The sequence below is a fragment of the Gordionus sp. m RMFG-2023 genome, chromosome 4, assembly GCF_954871325.1.
Source record: "Gordionus sp. m RMFG-2023 chromosome 4, tfGorSpeb1-WG-v2, whole genome shotgun sequence".
Classification (NCBI taxonomy): Eukaryota; Metazoa; Nematomorpha; class Gordioida; order Chordodea; family Parachordodidae; genus Gordionus; species Gordionus sp. m RMFG-2023.
In genome coordinates this window covers 34,198,746-34,226,603 of record NC_088778.1, presented here as the reverse complement: position 1 = coordinate 34,226,603, position 27,858 = coordinate 34,198,746, and the positions used below count along the sequence as shown (strand labels likewise).

Below are 27,858 nucleotides of genomic sequence, written 5' to 3'. Positions count from 1 at the left end.
AGCACAAGATTGAGTTTATGGGCATCATATAACAGTGTATAAAAATGTAATGGGTTTAATATTGTTTTTCAACTCTATAACTTTCCTCATTATTAAATAACATGATTGTTTTTGGTTTGGACAACGTCTATAAATTTTTAAAGACCTCAAAAAAATAGCCATTGAAGATCCAAACTAAGGGTTTGATCTACGGTAGAGGATTTATTAGAATCTTCCCATCTAACTAACCAATTATCCACTCCCACCACCCTTCGATGCTCCACATCCGTTTTAGAAAACATATATTGAGTAATAATTTAATTACACATTTCATAGACATTTGCATCATTAAATACATTTACGTATATTTTATATAATAGTATTATTTTTTGGTCTATGGGTATCTAAGTAGCTCAAGATAAAAGAACTGGTGATACCCCTTTATTTCTTTGCTGGTGCCCACCCCAATGTGTCAGATATTCGTTGGGGCCACTGAACTTTAAAATAGAAAAATTAAAAAAGTAGAATCATCAGTAAGAGCCAGATAATTTGTTTGTATTATTAAATTTATTAATTAATTATCTATGAAATTTCTTCTATTTAAATAGCGACAAAATACTATAAATTTTTAAATAATTTAAAAATTGATTTTACCATAATCTATAAATAGATATTGCGGTTTAAATGTTAAACATATGTAAAAATAATAAAAAAGTTTGAGGTACCAACTTAAAATTAGAATCCATAATGAAAAGGTAAATATTTCATATATGTTTAATTTATTTGTTTAAATTTATTATGATTATTATAATATATTTATATCCTTTATGATAATTAAAAATATTTTAGTCTTGTTTTATAATTTTAGAAATTCTATTATCCTTTCTAATAATTTACTAGCAATATTGAATAAGTATGCATCTTTATTTTATAAATTTAGGTAATTGCCATAATATATTTCAACTAATATAAGTGCAAGAAATTTTATATTAAAATTTTTTTTCTAATTTAAATAAAATTGTCTTACTATGCAAATATTTTTCTATCCATATAGCATACACTATATAATTTAAAACAAGAAAGCCTAATATTATTGTTATAATTAATCAAATATACTATTATATTTGGGTATTAGTTTTGATATTTTGGCTTTTAAGATTAACATGTAATCCAATTTATTCCAAATCTATTCAAATTTTTAAATACATCAAATAACCCTGAATTCATAGTTATAGAACAAATTGACAATGAAATAAAACTAATAAACATTTAAATCTACAAAATGGATAATATAATCATTATAGAAATATTATAATAAAATTATATAATAGCATGTTAAAAATATTAAATACAATTTTATCCCATATTTTTTATATAAATTTAACCCATTAAAATGAATCTACATACTCTCCTTGCCATTAAAATGAATCTACATACTCTCCTTAGCCCTTACTGATATAAAAGACCTAAATTAAAATAAGTTGTACCTCTTTTGATTAAATGATTTTTATTACTCTTATTTTTCACATCTTTTATATTCTTCACAAGATATATTTTAGATTATACTTATAAAATCAGATTATTTTTATCACTTTCATCACTATTATCATTGAATGAAAGTATATTGATATATTTTTTTTTATCATATTCAACCTTTCCATGTATAACCTTTCATATCAATTTTCTTTTGTTTTTTTAAAAATATAATAATATTAATAGTCAAATAAATACTAACAAGAAGGTACTATTTAATAAAATGTAAATACACCATTATAATTTACTTTATAAATATCAGAGTTGTTAAAAAAAAATGTTTTCTAAATCAAATGTATCTAGATACGAATACATAGTAATAGATTTAAATTGAATTTTTATTTATAGATTATATATGTAAAATAAATGACTATAAAATATTATTGCTAGCCTTTAGATATAAAATATTCCCATAGTTTTCATCACCGGGTCATCTTAGTTTAAACACTATTTTTTTTAACTGATGAACTGGAAGGTGTGGTATTATACTTTATGAATATAGTAAAATCACAATTAGTGACCTGATTGGCCCTAATTTTTCAAGCCTCGAAATTATTTTTAAAAGTTTTGCCGGCCAAGCCCGAATTTATTTAAATGTAGAAATTAAACCTTTTTTAAAAATTATTATACCCAAAATAAAAAATATGTCATATGGCATCTAGTTTCTATAAATAAAATTAAATATTTTTATTTTACATAAAAAATTCAACATAAAATGGATAAATTTAGATCGGCCCTGAATTTTTTTTTAACAGCTGGGTCTCTAATCAGAATACCCATTTTAAAATTAAATTCAACATTTAATAGGTGTTGTTAAAATTTATATCCTTATCCTCTTGGTAAATGATTATTTTTCTGTGATTTGTATTATTTAAAAACTATGAAAGTTTATTAACTAATTTTGCTCTATAATTCCTTCTTTTTTTTTCTTCTTTAAATTTGGCATTTGGAAGCCAAGTTCAACAATGAAAAATCTTCAGATGCTCTGTTGATATCACTATAATATTAATCATCTAAAAATTAACAATATCTAAAAGATTATTATCAATAATATATTTAGCATATTTTTTTTTGTCATCCATTGTGTAAAATAAGGCTTATCTTTGAATATGATAGGAATAAACTTGGACAGATATTTAATAAAAAATTAGGATTAAATTTAAAAAAATATATATATATAATTAAAAAGTATATCACAAAATGTGTTTATAAAGAAATAGCTGCTAACATTATTTTATATAAATATAATTAGACAACTATTTTTAGATAGCTAGATCATACACATAACCAAGATTTTGCTGGGGGATGGGGGGCTAGAACAGGTTGGGTTTTTCCTATTAAATTTTTTTGAGATCTTTAAGTCCGCACGCATATTGCAAGGCTTTTGGCTATGACATTTCTCTATGAGTAATTTTGGTTTTTTTCCCTTTTTATATATAGAAAAATGCTCCTCTTACCAAAAAATTTTGAATAATAAGTCATTATTTTAAATTATTTGAATTTTTACCTATTTTTCTTGTGCTAAGGAACGCGTTTCCCTTACTCGTTACCTTGTGAAAAAAAGGGGAACGCTCGTTACTGGCTATTCAGAAAGTAACGCGTTAGTCGTTACTCGAAAAATTAAATATACGATACAAAAATTTTCCTAAAAAAATGATGGACGAGAGATCTTTTGACGATAATCATCTTTAGCCGTGCTAAAATGCACGTTCAACTGGCGCAGAAGATGGTAAGAATAATCCTAATTTAAAAAAAAAAGCTTGAATGAATCATCTTCGACTGACTCCATTTAGAATCTGATCTCATCAAAAAAAAAATTTTTTTCAAAATCTTTATCAGAAAATAGTCTGATATATGTGTTGATTATCTGCTTTCTTTTATCAAGATATTTTCTCTAACCGGAAATAAGTTAAAAGCTTTCTACCTTCGAAGACCTTTAATTTTATCCAGGGCTAATCTATGTTGAAGTAGCCAGTGAATTATTGGTCGATTGCAAATAAATGTGATCAAAATATTTGTGTAAACAATATTTACATAACTTGAAATTATTTAAAGAATTTTTTTTCAAATTACAATAGTTATCTTGGGTATCGTGGGAGTGAGGTATCCCAAAATGTTTCAGAGAGCCATAGAAAGGTTCCATAACATATGAAGTCATATATATCCGAACCTTACAATGTATATATATGAGGACGACTTATCATTTTCCCGAAAATCTTTGCAATTCGGATTCATCACAAGATTCGTCAACCGCTTCTTCTAATTTATATTAATTTTTATATGGATTTTTCATAATAAATTTTTACAAAAAAAAACAATAAAATGTCATTGGCTGAAATTTATAGGGTTCCACCCATGCTAAAATACATTTCCTATTAGATCGGATTTTTTAAAAAAAAATTTTTAATCGCCCTTCCTAAAGGATTTAAAATCAAGTGAATACGAATCCCCCATAGAGAGAACTAATCTTACTATAAAAGAAAATAAAAACTCTACTAACAGAAAACAACAACTGGCGTCTCCTAAATTGAGCATTAAAAGTGGCCAATTACCAAAAAAAAAAAAATTTTTTTATGGAAAACGCAAAAACTATCTTGCGTTTTTTTTTTCTCTTATATTTTCCTCGGTAAATTTAAAAATACCCATTCAAAAAAAAAATGAAACACGATTTAAATGATTTATTTTCTTTTCTTCTCCTCAAATCCTTTTTCCTTCCCCCATAATTCCTATTTTTACATATTTACTACTCTCTCCTCCACCACAAACAACACCACAAGGAAAAAAATAAAAATAAATTTTTTTTTTCTCGAATGGAATGAGAAGGAATTGTTGCATTTTGGAAAAAAAAAAAATTATTTAATAACTTTTAACTTTATTTTATTTATTTTTTTCCCTTCCCTTTTCCATATTATAATGCAACAAAAAAATTATACCAAGTACAACGACCCTTATATCTTTTGCAATAACTAAAAACATTATAATAATAATAATAATAAAAATATACTACATATTTTATTACACCGATGCCATGTTTATGGTGCATTTGCATTCTTTCTTAATTTATAACCAACCACATTTTTGGTTTACATGTTTTGTAACGAGTAACATGATACATTTTTTTTATAAAAAAAATCGTTTGGGAGGAGGGGAGGAGGTAAGTGAGTTTCTTCCTCGCGTATTCACTCACGCGGAGGATGGGCTCTAACCCCGAACCAAGTGGCCATCTTTACAAGTTTTGTCATTTGGGAAGAGAGTAAAATGTATAGGAATTGTGTTTGATAAATTATTTATAATATAAATATGGGAAAAGAAATAAAAAGTGATATTTTTTGCATTTTGGTGTTACAAAAAATTATAAATAAAATTGCAATAAAATAAAAATGTTATTTTTATATATGGTTAAAAAATTTTTTTTTTTGGAATAAATTATTAAAAAATATTATTTTATATGCACGCGGGATGAAGGATAAAAAAAATTTTTGAAAAAAAATGCATTTTTATATCTCGTTGTTCGGTTATCGGATATCTTCCAAAACCGACCGGACTCGGCTCGGATTTATTGCGCAAGTTACCCTGTTCGAGTTGAACGTTTCTATAGACCCATTCAAGGCCAGATTAATATTTTTTTAAAATTTCTCGGTCCCGGTAAAAATATTTACGGATGTTATTTACCAGCCGAATACGAACTAAGCGACTCTAACCGTCAATTTCTATAACAAACCGGTTTTATAAACGAATCGTGTTTTGATATCCATATTGTGTATTAACAATTGGATCCCCATCATATCATAAGTGTTGTTAAATGGCTCGACTTGAGCCGATTTGTTAAAAACGGCTAACTCAATATTTTAACCAGAAAAATATTGTCTAAGCCTCGAGATTTGGTTAATAAACTTTTAAAATGCCGAATTTGAAAAAACCGGTGTCGATAAAGAAATTTAAAACCGGGCCGGCGATCCTTAATTTATGCGAAAAAATTATTCAACCCGGGCTGCGCGATTAGGAAGGAATATATACTTTTGGTTCATATTTTGACAATTTATTTTTAAAAATAATTTATATAAAGTGAAAAATATTTATTTTTTCTTCTTTAAAACAGAAAAAATTGGGGTTATTGAAACGATACCTTGATAAAAAAAAATTTCATTTTTATTTGATAAATAAAATAATTTATATTAAATGGAAATGTGGAAAATATTAAAAGACACGAATTGAGTAAATAAAAAGAGAAGAAAGAAATTGGAAATAAAAAAATAAAGCGAAGCATATTTATGAAAAAAAAGAGAAATTTATCGTCGGTTTTACCGCTTTTAATTTGTCGTTTTAAATCTTTTTGAAATGAAACTCAAATCGCTAAAACGGTTCCCGGTTTCTGTCCGATCGCTAACGACCCGGACCTTGGAATTAAAAAAAAAGATTAGCTGAGATCATTCTCGACGAATTTTTTTTTTTTGAATATAAATTTTTGTTTTGCACTTAAAGTTATCACTTAAAAATGGTTTTTTTTAACGGTTATGCTATAGAGGGAGGGCGAAGCGTAATTTTCACGAAGATTATAGGTCGGTCCGCTGATAAATTTTGCACAAGTTGCCCAACCCGCTAGTTTTTTAAAAAAAAAGATATCCAGCACGGTCCTCGCCCGTTATAACTCCGAATTTTCTGGCCACCATATTTTTTTTTTACCTAATTTTGATTTAAGGCTCTTATTGCTTGGCATGATTTGCTGTATATTCAGCCTTTTAGACAAAACGAAATTTGAAAACTGGAATTAAGTAAAGATCATTGATGGGAGATATGAGGAGCAAAATCTTCGCCAAGTGTTCTCGTATTACCAAGTCGAATTTAATTCTTGAGAGCTGCAGGTTAGCAAATATTTTACCGGAAATCAGACTTGCCCCAGGCCCTGTAGTTTATTGTATACACGAATTGGAGATCCCACGGCCCGTCCCGAGTCTATTTTCTAGAATTAATTTCGCTTCGGGCCTAATAAATCCGGGGTAGGTTGGGCCTAAAATTTTTTTTATTTTGTAAAATCGATATAATCTTTCAAATCTTCTTGCAAAAGAAGAAACAAGGCACTAATATATTTTTTATTTCGGGTACGGCTTTTCGGTACGATTTTTCAAACCGTCAGATATTTGGTCCAACCCGGCCCGGGAACAATTTTTTTTAAAAAGGGGCAGTCGAATTGATGCACAATATCGCGCACAAATTTACCGTTTCAAACAAAACGCAAACAAATTCATTTTAAATCGGACGCCATTTTTTTTTGTTTTTTAAAATTTAGACGTTTTCATAATCGCGTTTCGAAAAGGCCGCGTCGAAACGTTCAATTTGTGCGCCTGCGCACTATAAATATATAATATATATAAAAAAAAATATTTACTATATATTTTTAATTTTTTTAATGTCATTGTTCGTAATTTGTGGTTAAAATTAAAAAAAAATTTTTCTATAAATTTCTGAGGCTAGACACAAAAACGCAATTTTATAGAGGAGAAAAAAAAATATATATTATATATTATATAAATAAATTATTTATTAAATCGAATATAAAAATATTTTATTTCGAGAAAAAAAAAATTGTGTTCGTAAAATATAATTATCCCCTGGAGGAAAAAGAAAGATAAAAAAAAAAAATTCGAATTGGGGAAAGAAGGAGTGGAGATAAAGGGGGGGGGGGGGTAGTAAATGATTTTTTAAAAATTTTTTTTGGTAAATAATAAAATTTTTAATATTATTTGATTATAACGTTTCTTTAAGATAATTATTTTCGCGAGCATAGATGGAACTAGAGGTCTCCATTGGGCGGGCGGTTAAAAAAATATTTGAACCTCGGATAAACATTCCACACGTCATCAATTTTATTTGTACACTTTTTTTTTGTATCATGTGACATTTTAAAATCGTTTGTCACATTTTTGACTTTCTTGACAAATCATGGGGCGTATCTAAAATAGGATCCGGGTCTGAGTGAATCCCAGCCAGTCTTTCATTTTTTTCACCTGTTATTATGAAAGGATAATTGCTTCCCGTACAGACAGGCTATTACCACAAAACGAAAGGAAATGACAATTAGCGTGATTTTTTGATATTGATTATCGATTTTGTTTTGGTTTAAATATTTCTCCCCCCCCCCCCTCCCAAAAAAAAGTTCGTATATAATAATATCCTGTTTACGAAAATTATACCGATAAGATTTTAAGGGAAATAAATATAAATATCTAAAATATATCCGAAATTACTTTTCTAAGACTCTTTGAAAACAAATTTATTTGGACACGTTACTTTTGACAACCATTTTTTTTAAAAAAAGGTCACCAAATCAAACTATCCTTAACGAATTTCTAAGTATAATTCAAATATTAATTTTTTTTTTACTATCGACCAAAATATTTTTCTTGTAAGATGTGGCAAAAATATACGAGTATATGTTTTTTTTTATCCAGAGTCAGTTACTGTCATAAGATTTAAAAGAGAATTCCACCCCCTGTACCTCAAGTCGGTGTTAAATTTTTTATGAGGAATGATGATGAAACGTCTACTAGTGATGTTAGGCTGGCTAACTCAATATATCATCCAGAAAAATATTAGGCAAACCTGAAGATTTTGCTCGTAGAAGGAATAAAGGTTCAGACATATATTATCGAAATCTAGAAGTTTAGGCTTTCCGGCTAAAATATTGAGTTACGAGCCGTTTAACAACACTAACGTCTACGCAGACACCGAAGAAAAATTATCGGCATATAGCGCTTAATCCGGAATAGCAGAGGATTTGCTTCTATAGAAGCGAAGTGGAGTCCATCAGGGATTAGCATTACTCACCGTTATTTTGGTGTCAGGCCTATTGTTTGAAGAAAGAATCAATATGAGTGGTGTTGCTCATTTTTAAAATGTTGACATATCCGTAAGTAATCTTTTGACCGACAGTGTCCAACCAAGATTAAGAGATAAAGATTATAAATTCGACTTACCTAACCTGCTTTCTCTTCTTAAAGAATATTTAAATATAAGTATGATTGATCTCAAAAATAAAATACATTTTTTCGATTGACATCTATCACGAGAGGTTCAATTATATATTAATAAATAAATTATCTATTTTGTCCACTTTTAATCTTTATTTTTTTTTACGGGAAATTTCTTACATTGGTCAGGTGTAAAAATTTAATAAATATTTAATAAACATATCTTCCATAAATGTGAGATAATTTGAAAAAAAAAAAGTCTGCATATTTTAGCATTGTCTTTCCAAACCAAATCGCGGAGTTATGATCAAACTGGATTTAAATTCAGTTTCACGATACGCGAAATTTGTATAACATAGTGTACATCAAATTAACTTAATAGTTCCTATCTCTATTTTCCGGGAGGAGAAACATATATTTTATAAAATACATTTGCCGCCATGATTTCTTTGAACCGAATAAACGGGGTTTTTTTGAGCTGAGCCCATTTTCCAATTCTCCTTGGATGCAGGATCAACTCGGTGAACGCTTAACTGAACGAGATTTTTTGATTGGGTGAATAAGGACTAAGGATTATAGATTAGAGAGATATGGGTTAGGATTTAATTAAAGATTTGAGAGTTATGAGCTACAGATCACGTGATTTTAAACAGACGAATGCAAATTTAGATGAATCAGTTATACCAGCGCCAATTTTTTGAGTGGAACCGTAATCAGTTGCTCGAACCCTAAAGGTTAGGGTTCATATGGTAATTATTTCAACCAATCGGATCTTATAGAATTTACATATGTATTCCTCGTGTCTTCAATAAATTTTAGTGACATCTCGAACGGAGCCCAAGTATTTGTTCTGATTCTCGGATTTGCATTTAATCGGTTCACCACTTCTCGCCATTTTTTAGCACTAACACGTGACGATTCCATTAAATGCCAATGGAATTTGTTGGCCTATCGTCTGACCAATCCCACCACGTTACCGTAGAGGATAGTAGTAGAAATTGTATAAATAAAATAGCCACGAAGTTGATTTTATCACAAAAAAAAGCGGGGAATTAACTAATTTAGATTACGATGAAATTACGGCTGAAAATTAACATGCTGGAATGGAAAACATGTGATCGTTTGCATGTGTACGTTTGGCCGCAATGTGATATTTCGCGTCTTTTTAAAATTTAAAAATTCGATCTTAGCCGGAAACGTATTCCGGCATGTTTGGAATACCTTCCCTATACATTTCAGGCAATTTAGCCATAAATCTTTGAACTTATTATCTATAGTTTTTCCATATATTTTTTTTATGCAAATTATAAATGAATCAAAAGTTAACCACAATTCGTAAGATAAGGTATTATTCTAAACATGCTAAATTTTGAAAAGCGTGCTTCGAAGAATGATTTGAAGTTGAATTGTCCAAAACACGGCCCGGACCGGGTTTTATATTTTTTTAGGCCCGGCCCGGATTTTTTAAAAATATATTACATTTATTTTTGACAGTTAATAATGGCGATTTCAAATATTTGGTTTTAAATTATACCGCCCAGATCGGATTTTTTTAAAAAAAAAAAAATTTCAGGTCCAGCCCGTTAATTTCTAATTAATCAGCCTTTAGATGTAGATGGAACACTTATTTAGAGAGCGAGAACAAAACCTCGAATAAAAATATTTGAATGTTCGCCTACACCTATGAAAATGGTGGTTGCGAAATAGTAAAAAAAAATTACATTATCGATATTTTTGTTTAAAAAAAAGAAAAGAAAAAGATAAGTAAAAATTTTGCACCTGTAATGAAATATAAAAATTTCGAAAAAAAGAAACATTTTTATAAGAAATATTTAAATTAACTTTTTAAAAATATTATATTTTCTTTTTACCTTGAAATAAAATTATGAGTTTGTTATGTTTTTTGCTAAAATAAAAATGAACTCTTGTTTTTCAACATTTTTTTTAAAAATTTTTTCCTCGTGTTAAATTTTGTTTTGTTAAAAAAGAATATATATATATTTATCGTTTGGTTTAGAAAAATTAGAAAAATTTTAATGATTTGCTTTTCACAGAATTTCGAGAGAAAGGTTTGTATTATTCTGAAATTTAGGGATACCCTTATGATTAATTAATGCTTCTGAACTGTGGGATGGAAACTTTGCTCTTTGACATGCCAATTCCCTGTATATATATATCATTTTTTATGCCACATCTTAGCAGTACTCCTTATACCAATTGACGTCATTAGGGTTATATATATTATTTTTTTCAATCGATTAATTTGTAAAGGGCCTTTTAACACGGGGAAAAAACCTTTTTTTTTCCCTCACAATTACCTTTATATATATTATAACACTTTCTTTAACATTAATTTTTGTATTTTTTGGTTATTGATTTTCTCTTTCACCCTCCTCCCCCCTTCTTCATCCCTTTTTTAAAAATAATATTATCCACAGTTTTCTTGGTGTTTATGTAATTACAACCCCCCCCTCCCCTTCCTCTTCACCCATTATTTTGCTATCATTTAGTACAGTAATAAAAAATAATAAAAATATTAGTGTTTTTGAGTTCCTTTAAAAAAAACTACTATTAAAAATTACTTAAGTTTTTAATTATTTTATTTTTTTTTACTTTTCAAACTTATTTATATTTTGATTTGTATATAATACTTACTTTAACTTTATATATTATTATTATAAATTTAATTATCATAATTCATTTTTTCTTAATTAATTGCCTTGATATAATATATCTTCCCCCCTTTATTTACCCATTCTTTAGAACAGGAAGGATACACTGGGAATGAATCGGATCAAATTCCTCGTGGCGATATAAAGAGATTTTTTTCTCTCTCATTTTTATTTATTTATTTGCTGACAAAAAAAACGAACGTTGACAAATTCCAAAAAAATCCATTCTCCTCCCGACAAAGATGATGTTTTCTCCACCCATTTTGGACGCGTTACATAATCATGCCGCCCACCGTCCATCTCAGCATCGTATATATTCTCCGCACCACAGTCCTAGGGAGATGAACCTCAACGGGGGCAAAGAGCATCACGTTGGCAACACCGGCGAAGCTAATAATCAGAACTGTTCATTCTCCATTCCGAATTCGAGGTCTACGACGGCCGATAAGAAAGAAAGCGTTCTTTCCAACCCTGCTATCCCGCATGGCTCACTTTTTCATCACCCATCCCCCGCTTCCGCCATTTTTTATGGGGGCCGCGGTTGGAGTGGGAGTGAATCGTCCGCTTCGCCCCCGGTCCATTCGGCCAGCAATTACTCCGCCCTGGAAAATAGTCCCTCCACCCCGATCTCGAATCATAACTCGTCGACCGTGACGCACAACAATTCTGGACTTGCGGCCACTTCCCAAATCGTGGCACCCAATGGTAAGCCATAAAATTCTAAGTCATATATTGAAATATTATAATAAATTGAATCTTAAAAACCTAATATGGCCCCCTTTACTATGGCGAAATGTGATTCCTACTTATTTTTAACCGACTGCTATTGTTAGTTAGCGATCTGCTGGCCCGGCCCGATCCTACCCCACTGAGCTGGTCTTAGGTGAGCTTTTTGAGAAATAATTTTGGTTCGGGCTAGGCTAGACCTAATAATATTTAGGCCCGATGCACATCACTATTGTAAATATCAACGTTTGATCTATTCCTATTTAGAAGTGTGCAAATAGTAAAATTTTCCTGTCCGTTGGGATTTCGTTTTCGCCCATGCCCAGTTAACTTTGTAACTGACTATATATAATATACATATATATATATGTAGTTGAAGGCTAAAATAAACAGCTGTTTATAATTTTGATGGTTTAAATTAAAAACCGCTATACTTTACAGATAATCAATTCTGTCAATAAAACAAATTGTAGGAAAAAAGTAAATAGTTTAGCGGGTCATAATTTAATCATGCATTTGCACGTCAATCATAAGTTTTAATTTATCCGCATTGCACTAGGATCCGCCAGGGGAAATACGCATTTGCACGTCATTAAGTTTTAATTAGTCCTCATTTTGGAGACGCTAGCCTTTGCGAATTTAAAATTTTTTTGGCGGGAAGTAAATAAAAAATTACATGAATTTTTTTATTTTTTAGAATTTTTCCAAAAATATTTTTTTTTATTAACCAATAAATCAGTTTATAAATTTCATTTAAAGAGATTTTTTTTTTTTTGTTTTAAAAGCTAATAAAATAAAAATTTACGATTACATATAATAAATCAAAAAAAAAAAATTAGGAAATTAAATAATAGAAAATATTTTGAAAAATATCGATTTTATTATTGGTAAAAAAATAAAAATAATTTTTGACGTTTAAAATTTTCAATGTTTTTTCGAATGTAACCAACAACAGCTAAATCTTGGAATTAAAACTGGGTGAGGAATAGTTTTTAATTTTAGAGGTCGCAAAACGATGTTATCAAATATTTTCCATGTGGATTTAAAAATCTCCACCGCTCCCCACATGAACTAGTGCACCGTTCTTAAGAGCATCCGCAGAACAAAGGTCTGCAATTCCAGTCCCGAGCATAAAAATGATTTTAAATTTAACCACTCACTGTCTAGTTTCGTTTGGTGTTCAAACAACGTATTTTGGGTTCGTAAAAAAAATTAAGTTGGGGCTCGGTCGGGTAAGAATTAAACTTCCGCCGACACGAACCCGCGAATTTTGCCATTAGCTGAGCACCGCTGCAAACCGCGGTCTAGCCTTGACCGAGGAGGGTCGGTAGTACGCTATAGAATTTATAATGTTTATTTTTGATATTATTAAAAACCACAAATTCAGCATTTTGTTAAAATAATATAAATTGTACTTTAATTCGAATTTATTTTTGTTTGTTTCTATCAAAACATAAACAACGAACTCCTTTTAAAGTATTTTTGTTTTTTTTTAAAGAGTTCAAATTGGCTATTTGTTTTTTTTAAAACTGTTTTTGTTTTTTTGAATAAAACAAAATATATTGTACTAATTAAAATTTTTAAAGTTAAGTTGAAAATGGATGCCATCTTTTTTTTAAAAAAAAAAATCTTCTTAGAATCTAATGTACACCATTCCGTGATGAACTATCTTAAGAACCTCAGGAATTAACAGATTACTTCTAGAGACTAAATTAAAAAAAATTTAAGCAAAAATGAGTCACGAATTTTGGGACTCTAACGTTTTACTAGGATGGGCTTTCACATTTCTTGATCAAGAGTGACGTTTTTTTTTGTTTCATAAACCAGCTGACTTTTTTCGCTTTAAAAAATAAATGTAGTTTGATGAATTCATTTGAGTTACTTAAAAAAAAAAATTTCTACTCATTCCACTTTACTCCACTATACAAAATAAATTATGACAATGAGCCATTCTTTCTCGATTTACCTTTTCCTCGTCATTTTATGATAATCATAAAAATAATTTATAACTTATGTTCCGTGATGACAAACAAAAAACATTTATTTATTTTCTCATTTTTTTTCCTCCAATCAAATCCGGGGTTAAATAGTTCTAAGTTATTTTAAAAAAATATATATTCATTTCTAAATATTAATGTTTATGTAGTTGCAAAATAATAATGATAATAAATTACACACACACACAACCATTGATATTATAATAAATATTTTTTAAAAAAAAGGTCAAGGCTGAAAGATGCATTTATTTATGAATACAAAATCTTATTCTTCCTCACCTAATTCTCATCCTCATTCTCCCCCCCCCCTTCTCCTTCTCCAACCGCTCCATTTTTTATCATTGACACTTATAAATAAAATATTTTTTCATTTTATATTTTTTTTAATAAAAAAAATGGGGGTCATTAGTTTTGTTTGATTTATTTTTTTTTCTATACAGAAATACTTGATGAAGTTCCCTTTTTAAATATATAAAAAAAAACTTTTAATTGGTTTGATTATATATATGTGCTATAAAAAGTCTACGCGCATGCGCCTTGTTCGTCGATATTTTATGTTGACCTTTTTTTTTAAAAAAATTTTTTTTTAAAATGCATGTTAGATTTGTGCAGGGAAGCACACGTGACCCCAAAATCTGATTTGTTTGCTTATTTTGGGAAGATCTTGTTCCTCGATTTGATTCCTGTGCCATTTATTCCAATTGATTCGATTGTTTATAGATAAATATATTTTTTTAAAATAAACATCCCAATAACCTCGTCGCGGTTTATTTTAATTTTAACGCTCCCATTTTTTTTTTCGGAAATTTTATTTTATGACTTTATTTTTGACAAGAAAACACCTGAGGGTTTCTGCGAGGAATTTTTTTTGTAAACTTTTTTGAGACAATTTTATATATTATTTAACGAATTTATAATCTTAAAATGATATTTTTTTTTTTTAAATTAAGAAAGTTTCAAAACTTTCTCAAATTTTATAAAATGCGATTACGTTTTTAGGCCACGTTTTTACTTTGATTATTTAAAATTGATCTTATTTATTTTTCGTTAAGTTAATTTAATTGTTCGATATTTTTTAGAAATATTTAGCTCCGATTATTTTATTTTTTTTCTGGTAATTAATCAGCTGTGAAACATGTGGTTGGATACTTGCTCTATTCCTTAGCCGTTTAAAAAGGGGGGGGGACTGAGCCTAATTTTTTTTTTCTTCTAAATTTGAGAAATGTTCAACCTTTGAAATTTTCTCCTCCAATGCATGGTCAAATTTTTGGCGGCATCTTCATGTACATTGAGAAAATGCATCCGTTACCCGATTATATTGAAACCTCGATTAATCTAGCAGCTTTCGGATTTTACAGGAACTCGCAGGCCCGGATATTCGATCCGGAAAAAATGATGTTATATTTGCTGTAGGCCTTTGATAAATTTGAAACCCAGTTTTCATTCTAGTTTTAAAGAAAAGTTTTGTTGATTAATAATCCGAACCATGACATATAAATATGTGATATCCTATGAAGATTTTAAAAGATTGTTGAATCTTTCATTCAAGCCATTATTTTAATTGCTCCTAGTTTATATCTAAATATTGTCTTTTTAACACTAATTTCTCGCTTAGGAAGACGGGAATGGGTAAGATTTTTCTGGGACTAAAGAACACTTTAGTACTAGCCCTTTCACCCTGTTTGGACCACTTGGTTATTCACAAAAAACCTAAAACAGGAGGGTGGCTAGAGTTTAGGAACTAATTTAATCAAGGTATTTTCGATTTAGATCTAACTCAAGGAAATTCTCGTTAGCATACCTGATTTATTGAAATTTATTTAGTCTGTTTATTCCAGAGTTGTTAAAGTATATGTAGATACTGCACCTAGATTCAAAAATGCCGTATCTGTATCTAGATCCGTTTAAAAAGTATCTTTTACTCTGGTTCATACTTATGTGGCCTGCTAGACCTGTCAGGTTTCCAATAAGAATAATTAAGATTAACCCTAATCCATATTCTATCAAATCCTTAATTATCTCCAACTTCTAACGTACTTCTTACCTTAATTGCCTGTTTGTAATATAGTTTCTTCGATCGAATTAAGATGATAGTTTAGACTGCTTTAAAAATAATTTATCGGATTATGAAACGGTTTGAAACCCGACATCAGCACTAGCTACGTGGTGTTATTAATATTCTCATTGTATACGTCTCGCGTTTAGAAAGCCGGTTTTCGGGCTCTTGTATGAATCGCATATTTTATCTGGAAACCCAGAGAAAACCCGGGTCTAGCTTAAAAATACTCTAATTTTCGGTTATCACCTTCTTAGAACCGTTTATAAAAGAGGACCCATTTTTTAAAATTTTCATTTCGAGACAAAACAAAATTTTAACGACTTTTAATTATCAAAAAATGCTTATTTTTTAAAAAAAACATTAAAATGAGAATAAAACTAATTAAATTAATTTTATAGTCCGATTCACCATAAACTTTTTTTTCCCGCGAGGATGTATTTCCTCATCTTCCTTTGGAGGGATTAGATCTCCCATCGATCTTGCTTCTCACTGCCTTTATTTCTAGCAATCTACTTTCAAAGCCCACACCTCACATAATGAATTTTCATCCTGCTAATGGAGGTCACGCGTTGAGGATGTCACATCGCCCGAATCCGATTAGACAGAAGGATTGGGGTAGGTCAGTTGTAGCATGCTGAGTTGAAACCCTACTATCTAGCATGCTCTCCCAGACCGTTCTCTCTTCCCTCCCTCACTTAATGGATCCTGGCATGAATTTTTGGAATTCATTCCTTCACAAAAATTTTTAACTCCAACTAACCAACAATGAGCTAATTCACTCTACAATAACCTTTTCTCACTTATGTCCTCGTAGAGAGCAAAGGAAGTCACAGTTTACATTGCAGATCGTGCAAAGGACCAATCCTCAGGCCTACCCAATGCAATTCCCTGATCCAGTTAGCATTGAATTCAAGCAGAACCACCGTTAAACCTGTATTAACCTTTATTATTTACCGAAAAATGTGCTTGAACCTGTTTGAACCTTTTGATATTTTAAAATCTTTCAATGATGATTAGTATAATCTGCTTTGACCGAAGGTATCGGTAATTACTTTTCTATATTGCTATCTGACACCTGCCAACTATCCAAGTTAGCGTACAGAAGAGAATAGGGAAAATATTTCGATTGTATACGGCTCTATATTATAATTTTAGAGATGAGTAAGTAAACCGTTCTTTTCTTTACTTAATTCGAATACACTTGTTTGGGAAGTCAAAAGGTTTATCTGAACCGACCCCAAAAGATTAACCGACCCGCTATTCGTTACGGTTCGGAATTGGATCCCTGCCTATATTCCATTCGCCATTCAATAAAATGAATTTGAATGCATAAAAATAAAAATAAAAGATTTTTTGAATGGCCAAAAAAAAAAAATATTTTTATTGCCAAATTTTTACATCGTTTCGTGTTTTACATATTAAAATAAAATAAATTTTTTACGATAGAAAAAAAAAATTACTTGTGACAATACATAATATAATTCGTTGACATTGTAGATTTCGCTTTATTTTTTTATAACAAATACAAATTTTTGCCACATGTTTTAAGCTGGCCAATAATTTTCGATATTCGCGACAACTACTATTATTTGGCCTTAATTTGTAATTTATATTATTATCATGTTTTGGAATGCGTCCTCTACATGTGACCAGATTGTCAAATTGTTTGCTCGAATTGAACAGGGAAATCTTGTTGTTTTTATTTGTAGCTCTAGCTTTTATAAATTAGGATCGAATGCTGTAAAAAGGGTAAAACGAATAGCCCGTTACTTTTTTTTGTTGTTAAGAGTAACTGTCTAAAAGTTACTTTTACACAGTGACAGTAACATCGATAAAGGTTCAAAAGAACAATATAATAAACATAAAAACTTTACAATTCCTTAAGCTTACCTCAAAAGTCAAAATTTATGATCATTTTATTACTCGTAAAAAAAAACGATAAATTATTATTATTACTTATACGCCATACCTTAAATTCTCGGTAAAATAAAACAAATAAAATATTTGTTGCGTCACGCTTCAATGGTCGATTGCTTGCGAAGACCTTCTTACTTTGACCAATCATAATCTCCCATTTCTAAGTGTCCAATCATCGGGCTTTAAATGTATTACTAACCCACACCGCCATTTAAATTTTTTTTCTCTTTTTAATAATTTAAAATATATATGTATAAAATATCTAATTTTTTATTTTCTCACATGGCTTCATTTTCATAATCATCTTCAACTTTTGTTGTTGTTTTTTATTTGTTTTTTATAAAAAATAAAAGAAAATATTATTTGAATAAAAGAAAAAAAACACATTTTTATTGTTTTGCATTATCTCTAGCGCCCATCTTTTTTCCTATCCCACACCACACCAACAACAACTATCAGAAATATTTTTTAAAAAATAAAAACAGACTCATTTGCATAAAATTTAAATATTTTATTTTTCAATCGTAAACAAAAAATACCATATAATATTTAAGTATTTATAACTTGCGTGTTTTTTTTTAGTTTACAAAAGAACCTACTGGCGCCAAAATTTAATATTTTATTATACCCCTCCCCCCCCCCTTCCTATCCATTATTCACTTTAACGCCATTTAAAATATTGAGCATATTTTGGAGTGTCATAAAAATTTTAAAAATGGCGATTAAAGTCAAACTAATTTAGAGTTTGTTTAATCCTTCAGTACTTCCTGTGACATAAAAAAAAATGACGTCAATACTTGGGTGTGGGATCTAATAAACCCAACGACATAATATTAACTAGACTGACAAGGCGTTTGGAGCGTCATCGAATGCAAATCAGCTGGACCCGCCATTTTGGTATCTCGATGATCGGGCAATTCTTTAATGAAGTTTGCGTCAGAGCCTAGGAATAAATTGACCTCTCGTTTTAAAATTTTTTAATAACGGTATGGGTAAACAAAATGGAGTCCTCAGCTGTTTTTTGATATATAGCATGTCGTTGACAATGCCCTATAATTTTTAAAATATAAATTAAGAGTAGCTCAAAAGGTGGCCGCAAAATGTCCGACCCGTAGCGAATTATTTAAGTTTAAAAAAAATAGGTTAATACCCCCGCTGTGTTCTTATAACACTTGTGGGTATCATTTAAAATGCGCTTTCATTCCGGTACCTAACACCGAGAGCGGTTGCTGTATTAATACATTACGCGATACTTGATTGGTGAAGTATCTTTAGCATTTTTTAAAAAAGGTATGAATCTTCGGGATTCACATATGGGCTACGATAATTGAGCCGTTTAATTGCATTTAGTCGAATCGAATGACATTGATCGATCAACCTCCTTAATGGAAGAGTATGATCCTCGAAGTTGCCAGATTTTTGATCCGTATGATGAACCGACATGGATTTTTTGGTTCACGATGTGGAAACTTAATATTTGAAGTTCACGCGTCTTTGGAAGAAATCTGGGAACCCTGATTGGTCCTTCTATTGAGGATAGTAGGAGTTCAAGACACCCCTAGAACGATATACGAGAGGACCCCACGTATCGCGTTAACGCGAACCTTATTTATTTTATTTTACATATGTTATCTTTAATTTATTATATCCCAATGCGTCGATAAACAATCAAGCCGATAACTCGTACTACGACAATTTGAAACGCAGCAAAAAAAGCGCTCAAAAACCTCAAGAAGAACTTTGCTTGGTTTGCGGGGACAGAGCTTCCGGTTATCACTACAACGCCCTAACCTGCGAAGGGTGCAAAGGTTTTCTTTCTTTCTTTTACGTCACTCATAATCATTAGTTGGGTGTATTACAATATTTTTACCGATTTCATTTTCAAATTTGATTAATCAAATGTAAATTATTTATAAATCTATTAATATTTTAAGGATTCTTTCGGAGGAGTATTACACGCAACAACAGCTACGAATGCAAATATGGCGGCCAATGCGAGATGGACATGTACATGAGGCGGAAATGCCAATATTGTCGCTTCCAGAAGTGTTTGGCCGTTGGGATGAGACCGGAATGTAAAATTATTAGCATTCATTCACGCGCGTTAAGTTTTTGATGTGATCCTGACTAATTTCGTAAATAAGGATTTGAGTGTCTCATGGAGAAAGGTGTACGAAATTTTAGGAATTGTCATAAAAGGAATTAGATTTTTCGCCCCCTGTTAATTTTATAAAAAAAATAAATTCTTCGTATTCAGGTGTCGTTCCCGAAAAGCAATGTAAAGCCAAACGCTTGGCCAAGGAGAAAAACAAGCCCAATAGCACAACCGGAAATAGCAATTCCAACATAAATTCTAATTGCGGAGGCACCACCGCCAACAGCAACCCCGGCCACAATTACGCCAATAATAATTCCAACTGTTCGTCCTCTACTTCTGCCGATTGGTGCGCCTTGCCGGAAGGGCTCTCCCCAGTAAGCCATTTTTAACTTGTTTAATTTGAGCACGGCCCCAGTGAAATAATTTTTTGATCGAAACGAAAATGTTTGATATTCAGTTTATATTTATATATTAGATAATATCATCCATCCCAACTAACAATTTGATTTTTTTTTTAAAATGTTTAAAATAGGATCACCAAGAGCTCATACGTAAACTCGTATTTTACCAAGACCAATTCGAATTACCGCCCGAGGAGGAGGTCAAGAAAATTACTCCCTTCTCAGAATCCAATTCCATTACTAACGCCATTTTTAGATCCAAAATGGCGGCTCCCATGAGCTCCCCAGACGAAATTAACTTTTCCGCAAAAAGCGATGATAACAGTACCATAGAAAATATGATGGACGTCACCGAAAGCGTTATCGATTCCCGTGAGTTCTTTGTTCAAATTTAAAACGCATATTTCATATTTTGTTATTTTAAAACGGAAATCAAATTTTTTTGAAATTTAATCTCACGTTTAATATTCGTTCAGTGCCAAATAGCTGCCATAGACCAAAGCGGTCCGAAAGTCTGCTTTAGTGGCAAGAATCATTTACCCTCCCTCACTAATTTACACAGATTAAGATTTAGCAAAATTTGTTATCCCGTGAATGTGTGTTATCATTTATTTTATACTAAATTTTTTATATATAATATCCCATCTCCTTCCGCCTATTCGTCATAAGATACGGAGATGATGATATCCGCTTCCTTGGGTGGTAAAGATGATAGCATTTTTGCCAAATTCCAACGATTCTCTCACTGCACCGAACTAACCATACTAGTGACTCAGTTGATCGTAGAATTTACCAAGAGACTTCCCGGTTTCCAAACCCTACTTAGGGAAGATCAGATCACTCTTCTGAAGGTGAAGATTAATACTACTTCTTATTTTATTCTTTCTGCGTTCCATATTACAGGATGATTTTTCCGTATTTTGTGAAGATTGACTTTTGAAATGTTATTCCCATTAATTTATTATCTAAAATAAGGCGGCCGTTTTTGAACTCATGGTTCTCCGTACCGCCCGACGCTACGACCTGGAGACAGACTGTGTCGTGTTCGCCAACAACGTTCCTTACACGCGCGACAATTACAAATCGGCAAATATAGGAGAGATATCCGAAGCCCAGTTCGACTTTTGTCGCAGCATGGCCGTCATGAAGGTAGACAACGCGGAATACGCCCTTTTATCCGCCGTCCTCATCTTTTCTGGTATATCTTATTTCTAAAAAAATACGGAAACTTTACTGAGGCTAAGCATGAAGATCAAAACATTTTAAGAAGAAGTTTATAATATTTAAACCATTGGGTCGAGAAAAAAAATAATGCTAGGGGTTGGATGGGGCAGATCCCACTCCCTTTTAAAACGGGTTTGCCATTGTTTTGGCGCAGAAAGTCTTATTACAAGAGCACAATAAACCCGCATTTTATATATTATGTTATCATTCAATTCGAACATCTTATGAGAAAAATGTCAATATCCCTTATCTTTAATCATTCTTTCAAATTCTTGTTCAAATCGAAACATTTATGAAACAAAAATAATATTTTACCATTTAAACTTATAATTTATTCTAAATAAATTTATTTGCTTAATTACATAATTTTGTGCATCAATGTTATTGCATAAAATTGTAATGTTTAAAATATTAATTTTTTACATGAGAAAAAATAACCTTTACAATCTTGAACTGATGATATCTATTAGATTTAAAAGGGGAAAAAATATAAATAATTTTATCAAAATGTTAAATTATTTACCTTTTGTATTTGAGGGAAGTTCCAACTAATTATGCAAATTTGTATATTTTTTTTTAATATCACAAATGCACGTATTTTTTTTTAATGTTTTCATGATGACACGATGATGGATATGTTAGAATAAATATAGGTGTTGTTAACGGCTAATCGAAGAATATTGCCTAATCCTTATAACATGTGTCTGGACCTTTGTTCCTTCTATGAGCAAAGTCTAGAAACCTTTGATCCTTCTATGAGCAAAGTCTAGAGACCTTTGTTCCTTCTATGAGCAAAATCTTCAGGCTAGCGTAATATTTTTCTGGGTGAAATATTGAGATCGCCGTTTTTAGAAATCGGCTCAAAACGAGCCGTTTGACAACACTAGTTAGAAAAAGGGAAATTAAGCTGCTAATGTCATTCTTTAAACCTCCCTTCATGTAAAAAAAAAATTGATTCTACATTAATCTCTAAATCTTACAATGGCAAAATTATCCTCGTTCAATAGGGAGAATTACGAAAATTTGAGTCTTTTCTATTAACAAAAAATCACAACTTTATTTTTTTTATTCAACAATAAGTTTAAAAACATTACTTTATTTATATACTTTTTTTGCCACAAAATTATTTTTTTTTAAAATAGTTTTAATTTTATAAGATATTTCCGCTGACTTTTAAATGAAAAATTATTTATTTTTTTAAATCTATAAATGTTCGTTTTGAATGAGAATTTGTTCGAATTGAATGATAACAAGAAATATATATTTAAAAAAAGAGGTCTGTTTACGTATTTTGTGTGCTCTCGGTCGTAATTAACAGTTTCTGTACTAAAACAAATATTATGTGCTTCGATATTTTTAGACATTATTTGAAATAATTAACAAATACACAAAATTTTGTAAAGGGTGTTTGCAAATAAAACGAAAATTGCCAATAATCATATTTTCAAATAGTAATGTTTTTTTTAATGTAAGAGTTGATATCTGTCAGTGTTGTTAAACGATACTTTTGAAAGTATCATGCCACCCGCTAACGCTATTTGACAAAACAAAAGTAGCGCGCTATAAACTATTTTTTTTAGAAAGTCGCTTTCGCTACTTTTGACGCCAAATAATTGTTACCGCACTCGAGAGCAATGTGTGGTATTTAATTTTTTTCCTGAACTTTTTATATAAGAAATATGTTCATTTGAATTTTAAAACGCTCCAAGACCATTTAACAGCTAAAATGTATCATCGTTGGGTATTTAAAATTAATCAACATTACCAATTAGCTTAATTTGGCTGCTCTTTTCCAATTAAGTTAATAAAATATCAGAACACGGATACTTTATTTTACCTTTCACGAGTCCCGATAATCTGCTATCGTGCAGATGTAAGAGGTTTCTGATAAATCTATTCATTTCCTGAAAATTATCCAAAATGTCCTCGGCCATTCTCTGCACCCGATATTTATTAAATCCTATTATTTTGAGTTCAAAATATGTTACAAATTTGGGCGAAGGTAATTCCGTAATATCAATTTTTTTAGTGAAATTTTGTGATTATCATCTATCTCCAAATCGTCTTCCATGTCCTCTATTGGCGGCATGATTATATTTTAAATAACTTGATAAATTAGATTATAAAGCATAAAAGCGCGCTACCGCCCTCGTTATTTTATTTTTTTTTAAACTGGCGCCATAATTTAACAACTCTCGATTTTTTTTTGCCTCTTGTTTGTTAGATCAATCATCCAATAAAAATGCATAAAATAGGAGGCTATTGGACAAAAAAAAATCCCGCCAAAATATCGACGAGTTCATTGGTAGTCTAACAATTTTAAAATAGAGTGGTGCCGCTGAGAATAGTGTTGCGGCTCGATTTGAGCCGATTCTTAAAAACGGCGAACTCGATATCTCAACTAGAAAAATATTGTCTGAGCTTGGAGATTTCGTTAACAGATATTCAAACCTTTGTGCCATCTACGAGAAAAATCTTCAGGCTTGCGTAAATATTCTTCCGGATAAAATATCGAATCAGCCCTTTTTAAAAACCGGCTCAAAACGAGCCGTTAAGCAACACCACCCGAGAATTAACTCTTCATTCGAGATTTTTTTTGCTTGAAATTTAGAGAACGCTTTTTATTACGCGCCTAAATGTTTTAGCGTATTAGGGGGTTTCTTATTTTTTTTTAAAACCGAGTACGAAAATCACGAGTATGTTCAACATATGCCAGAATTTCTCGAAAAACAGTTAAAATTATCGCCTTCGTCGTTTGGCGATAGGTTTTACCCTATTTTCCAATACTAAAATGGGGTTTATTTTTATAATTTTAATAAGAGTGAGAAGCAGAATTGAGGAAACATACATCAGTTCATAAATTAAGGCGGCATACTTTTCCCGGAAATAAATTAATGGGGATCTTTGTTCCATAAAAAGAGGAAACGAAGGAAAATGGACGCAGTTTAATACACTTCATAAAACTGGCATATAGATATCCCAAAAACAAAAGATTTTTTTTTATTATTCACAAAATATACATAAATTTGTAAAAGGTACCAGTTAGTTTGAACACTTCATGATGTTAGGCCACCTTTTCATTTTCTAAAATAAAGTATTATTTATCCCTGGTTCCTTTGCCCACTCTTTTCAATTTTGTTGCAAACGCGATGTTTATATGTTTTTCTAATCGTCCCTCAAAAAAAAAATCATATTATCTTTGTGTAAATGTGTTTTTCGCCATAAATCATTTTTCTTTCAAATATAGATAGATCTTTATTTGCTTCCTCCATGTTATTGAATAGAAAAACCCCATCAGGTCTCCAGTAATCTCTGGAAATGCTTCTCGTCTTAGCTTATAAGGCTTATACCCTAAACGTGCCGAGATACGCTTTTCTCTATTATTGAAATTCATCCATTCTCTCGGGCAACATTTTTGTCCTTAATAACTAATCACTTTTGTACTTATCTGTATAATATTTTTCTTGGTCTAGGAAATACTTGGGAGATTTGTTAATTTAAAGTTAGTTTAAAACAAAATATATATTAATTTAATTAAGTATTCTTAAGAAAAAATAATAATTCTGTTCCCAAAAGGGAAGAATGGTTAAATTTAAAAGTTTATCGGTATATTCTGCCTTAAGGAATAAGAATTGTGCCTTTTGTATATATTTTTTTTGATAAGTGAAAAACCAATGATATAAAATTTAAATTTTTATAAATATAGTACTATCAAATTACATTTCTTATACTTAAAAAAGATCGACCCAACCTGATTGAACCCGACAAAGTGGAAAAGGTCCAAGAAACTTACTTAGAAGCCCTGCGGAACTATGTCGAGCTCCAGAGAGTCTACCACAATAACCATCTCAATTCCAATAGCGCTCTCGGCACCCTCTCCAACACTAGTTTGAACAATAATTGCTCCAGCAGTACACCCAGCGCGATGCCAACATCGATGGCGCTGAGCCCTAGCAACATAAATATCTTGGCACGTTTACTCATGAAGTTGACCGAGCTTAGAACGATAGCGTGTCAGCATAGCGACATGTTATTTTCGCTCAAGCTTAAAGACCACAAACTTCCGCCCCTGCTTTCGGAGATTTGGGACGTGAAACAATAATTGCAAAAAGAATTTGGGGTGAGGAATTTCTTCACCGAACCTGATTGTTTAAGTTAGTTACCCCCTCTCTTTTGGTAGACAAAATAATGATCATTTTTTAAAAAAACGAAATGTGATAAATTAGAAATTATGTACATTTATTTCATTTGAATTTTTTTTATATTTATTTGGAAAATTTACTAACCCATGATTGAATTATGATTCTCCTTTTGGAAAAAAAAGTGAAGCATTAAAAACAAAAAAAAACTTTATAGTATTATAACAAAAAAACAGAAAAAAATTATTTGTTGAAAATATGTTTACCATGATTTATTTGAAAAATTTACTTTATAAATATTTGTTTTATATATATATATTTAATATATTTATTTTATATATAAATTACTCCATTTTTTTTAATGTTTGGCGGTTTAAAAGATGATTTGCGACTATGCGATATCTCCCCAATCCAAAAAATAAATAAATAAATAATGGTTTTAAATATTGTATATATTATATAAATATATATATAATAATGTAATTTAAATTTTAATAAAACAAAAAATCATATCAATATAATAAGCACCAACGATGATGTATTTATAATTGACAAATTCTTCTTATATATATATTCTTCGCTTTTTTTTATTATACTTTATAATAATAATATATATAAAATGTATCTTATAATTTAATGACATATACATATATATATATATAAACGGTAATCTAATTATCTCTGGGTTCAACCCGAGGAATTAGCGATGAACAAAAAAAACCGTAGCGTAGCGTAACAATGTTAAAAAATTTGTATTATTAACTCATCAGTTAACGGTTTTGTAAATTTACGGAATTTAAAAATGACATATTTTTTTTGGACTTTTAATCTGGTTTAGATTTTTTTGCTTCTACCTTTATTTATGATATTCCCTCCCTTCTCGCCTTTTTTTTTCATCCTATCATTGCTGCATAATTTTGAAAATATTCTTAATTTTTTATATATTAACAAAAATACGAAAAAAAAATTTAATAGTATTATCTTCAGAAAAAATGATTTCGAAGAAATTTTTTTTGTTAATTATTGTTCATTCTTTGGAAAAGTATTATAAAAATTTAATATCATAATATTTGCCAGTTAAATTTGTTTATTTTTTAAATTATTTATTGGGAAATCAACCAATCACAAACCAACCAATCTCATCTAAGCATTTTATTTGAAAGAAAAATAATAATAAATAAATCCAAAAATTATTTTATTTTTTTTTTAAAAGGGGCTTAAAATCGTAATTCATAAAGCCCACTTTTATAATTATTTATAAAAACTAATTTTTATTCATTTTTTTTCTATTACCTAATCATTGTAATCTTTTATATTATTTTTCTTTTTTTCCCCTATTCACATTCTCTCCGCATGAATTTTTTTTTAATTATAAGAGTAAATATACCGATGTAAAAAACACAAAATTAAATAAAACTAGTTCTTTATATTAAAAATGGCGTTGTATTGTATTATTAACCGTTATTTATTGGGGTTGAAGATTTTAACCCGAATAATCTGACTCGATGAGACCTTCGACTCGGCTAAATTGACAACAAAACTTGTCATCGATACAAATTTTGACGAGCTGTCAGTTAATCTTATGGTTTTAGATAGTTATTTTAGTTTGAGATACGAAAATAGTCCCCTTCATTGGTATTTTTTGATCATTTTTTTAGTGCTCATGCTACTTTGTTTTTTTTTTCATACTTGCACTTTGTTCTCATGGAGGTTCAATGATCAAAGGTTTCTAACTCTGGCAAACTTTTCGCATAGTTATTGGGCATCTCATGCAACAAGTGTTCCATCATAATCAGTCATCAGCATACCTTATGATATAGATAGCCCTTGTAGAAGAAGTTTATCACTTAACTTTATAAAGGTATCCAATAAGTGTATACCATAAGATAAAGTTTTTTTCATTTCATAGAAAGTCTTTTATCAGTCATCATATAAGCGGAAGAGATCTTTCAGATGGACAAGATGTACCAGGGATTCCCAAGATAATCTTTAGCCATTTTTAATAAGATTCTAAATTCTTTGAGGATCGTTTCCATCATAAAAAGGGTTTTCATATGGAAGTACTTTAGGGGTTGTTTAATATATAAATCAAATTCATTCAAGAAAGGGGTGTGATTTTGTCTAATTTTATATTTTAAAAAAATG

General features: G+C 30.2%; 1 protein-coding gene across 1 annotated transcript; it reads left to right on the top strand.

Annotated features, from left to right (window-relative positions):
• The first annotated feature begins 640 nt into the window (after positions 1-640).
• Positions 641-27,149, top strand: LOC135928981 (ecdysone receptor-like). Its single transcript, XM_065465453.1, has 9 exons — positions 641-734; positions 11,244-11,857; positions 19,525-19,659; positions 19,786-19,926; positions 20,109-20,323; positions 20,482-20,722; positions 21,020-21,201; positions 21,326-21,548; positions 25,315-27,149. The coding sequence occupies exons 2-9, from the start codon at positions 11,395-11,397 to the stop codon at positions 25,674-25,676; spliced, it is 1,962 nt and encodes a 653-aa protein (XP_065321525.1). The 5' UTR covers positions 641-734; positions 11,244-11,394; the 3' UTR covers positions 25,677-27,149.
• Positions 27,150-27,858: the final 709 nt, after the last annotated feature.

Coding starts and splice junctions, on each gene's coding strand:
- LOC135928981 (XM_065465453.1), top strand. CDS start 11,395: ATGATGTTTTCTCCACCCATTTTGGACGCGTTACATAATCATGCCGCC. Junction 20,324..20,481: donor TGCCGGAAGGGCTCTCCCCA/GTAAGCCATTTT, acceptor TGTTTAAAATAG/GATCACCAAGAGCTCATACG. Junction 21,202..21,325: donor ATCAGATCACTCTTCTGAAG/GTGAAGATTAAT, acceptor ATCTAAAATAAG/GCGGCCGTTTTTGAACTCAT.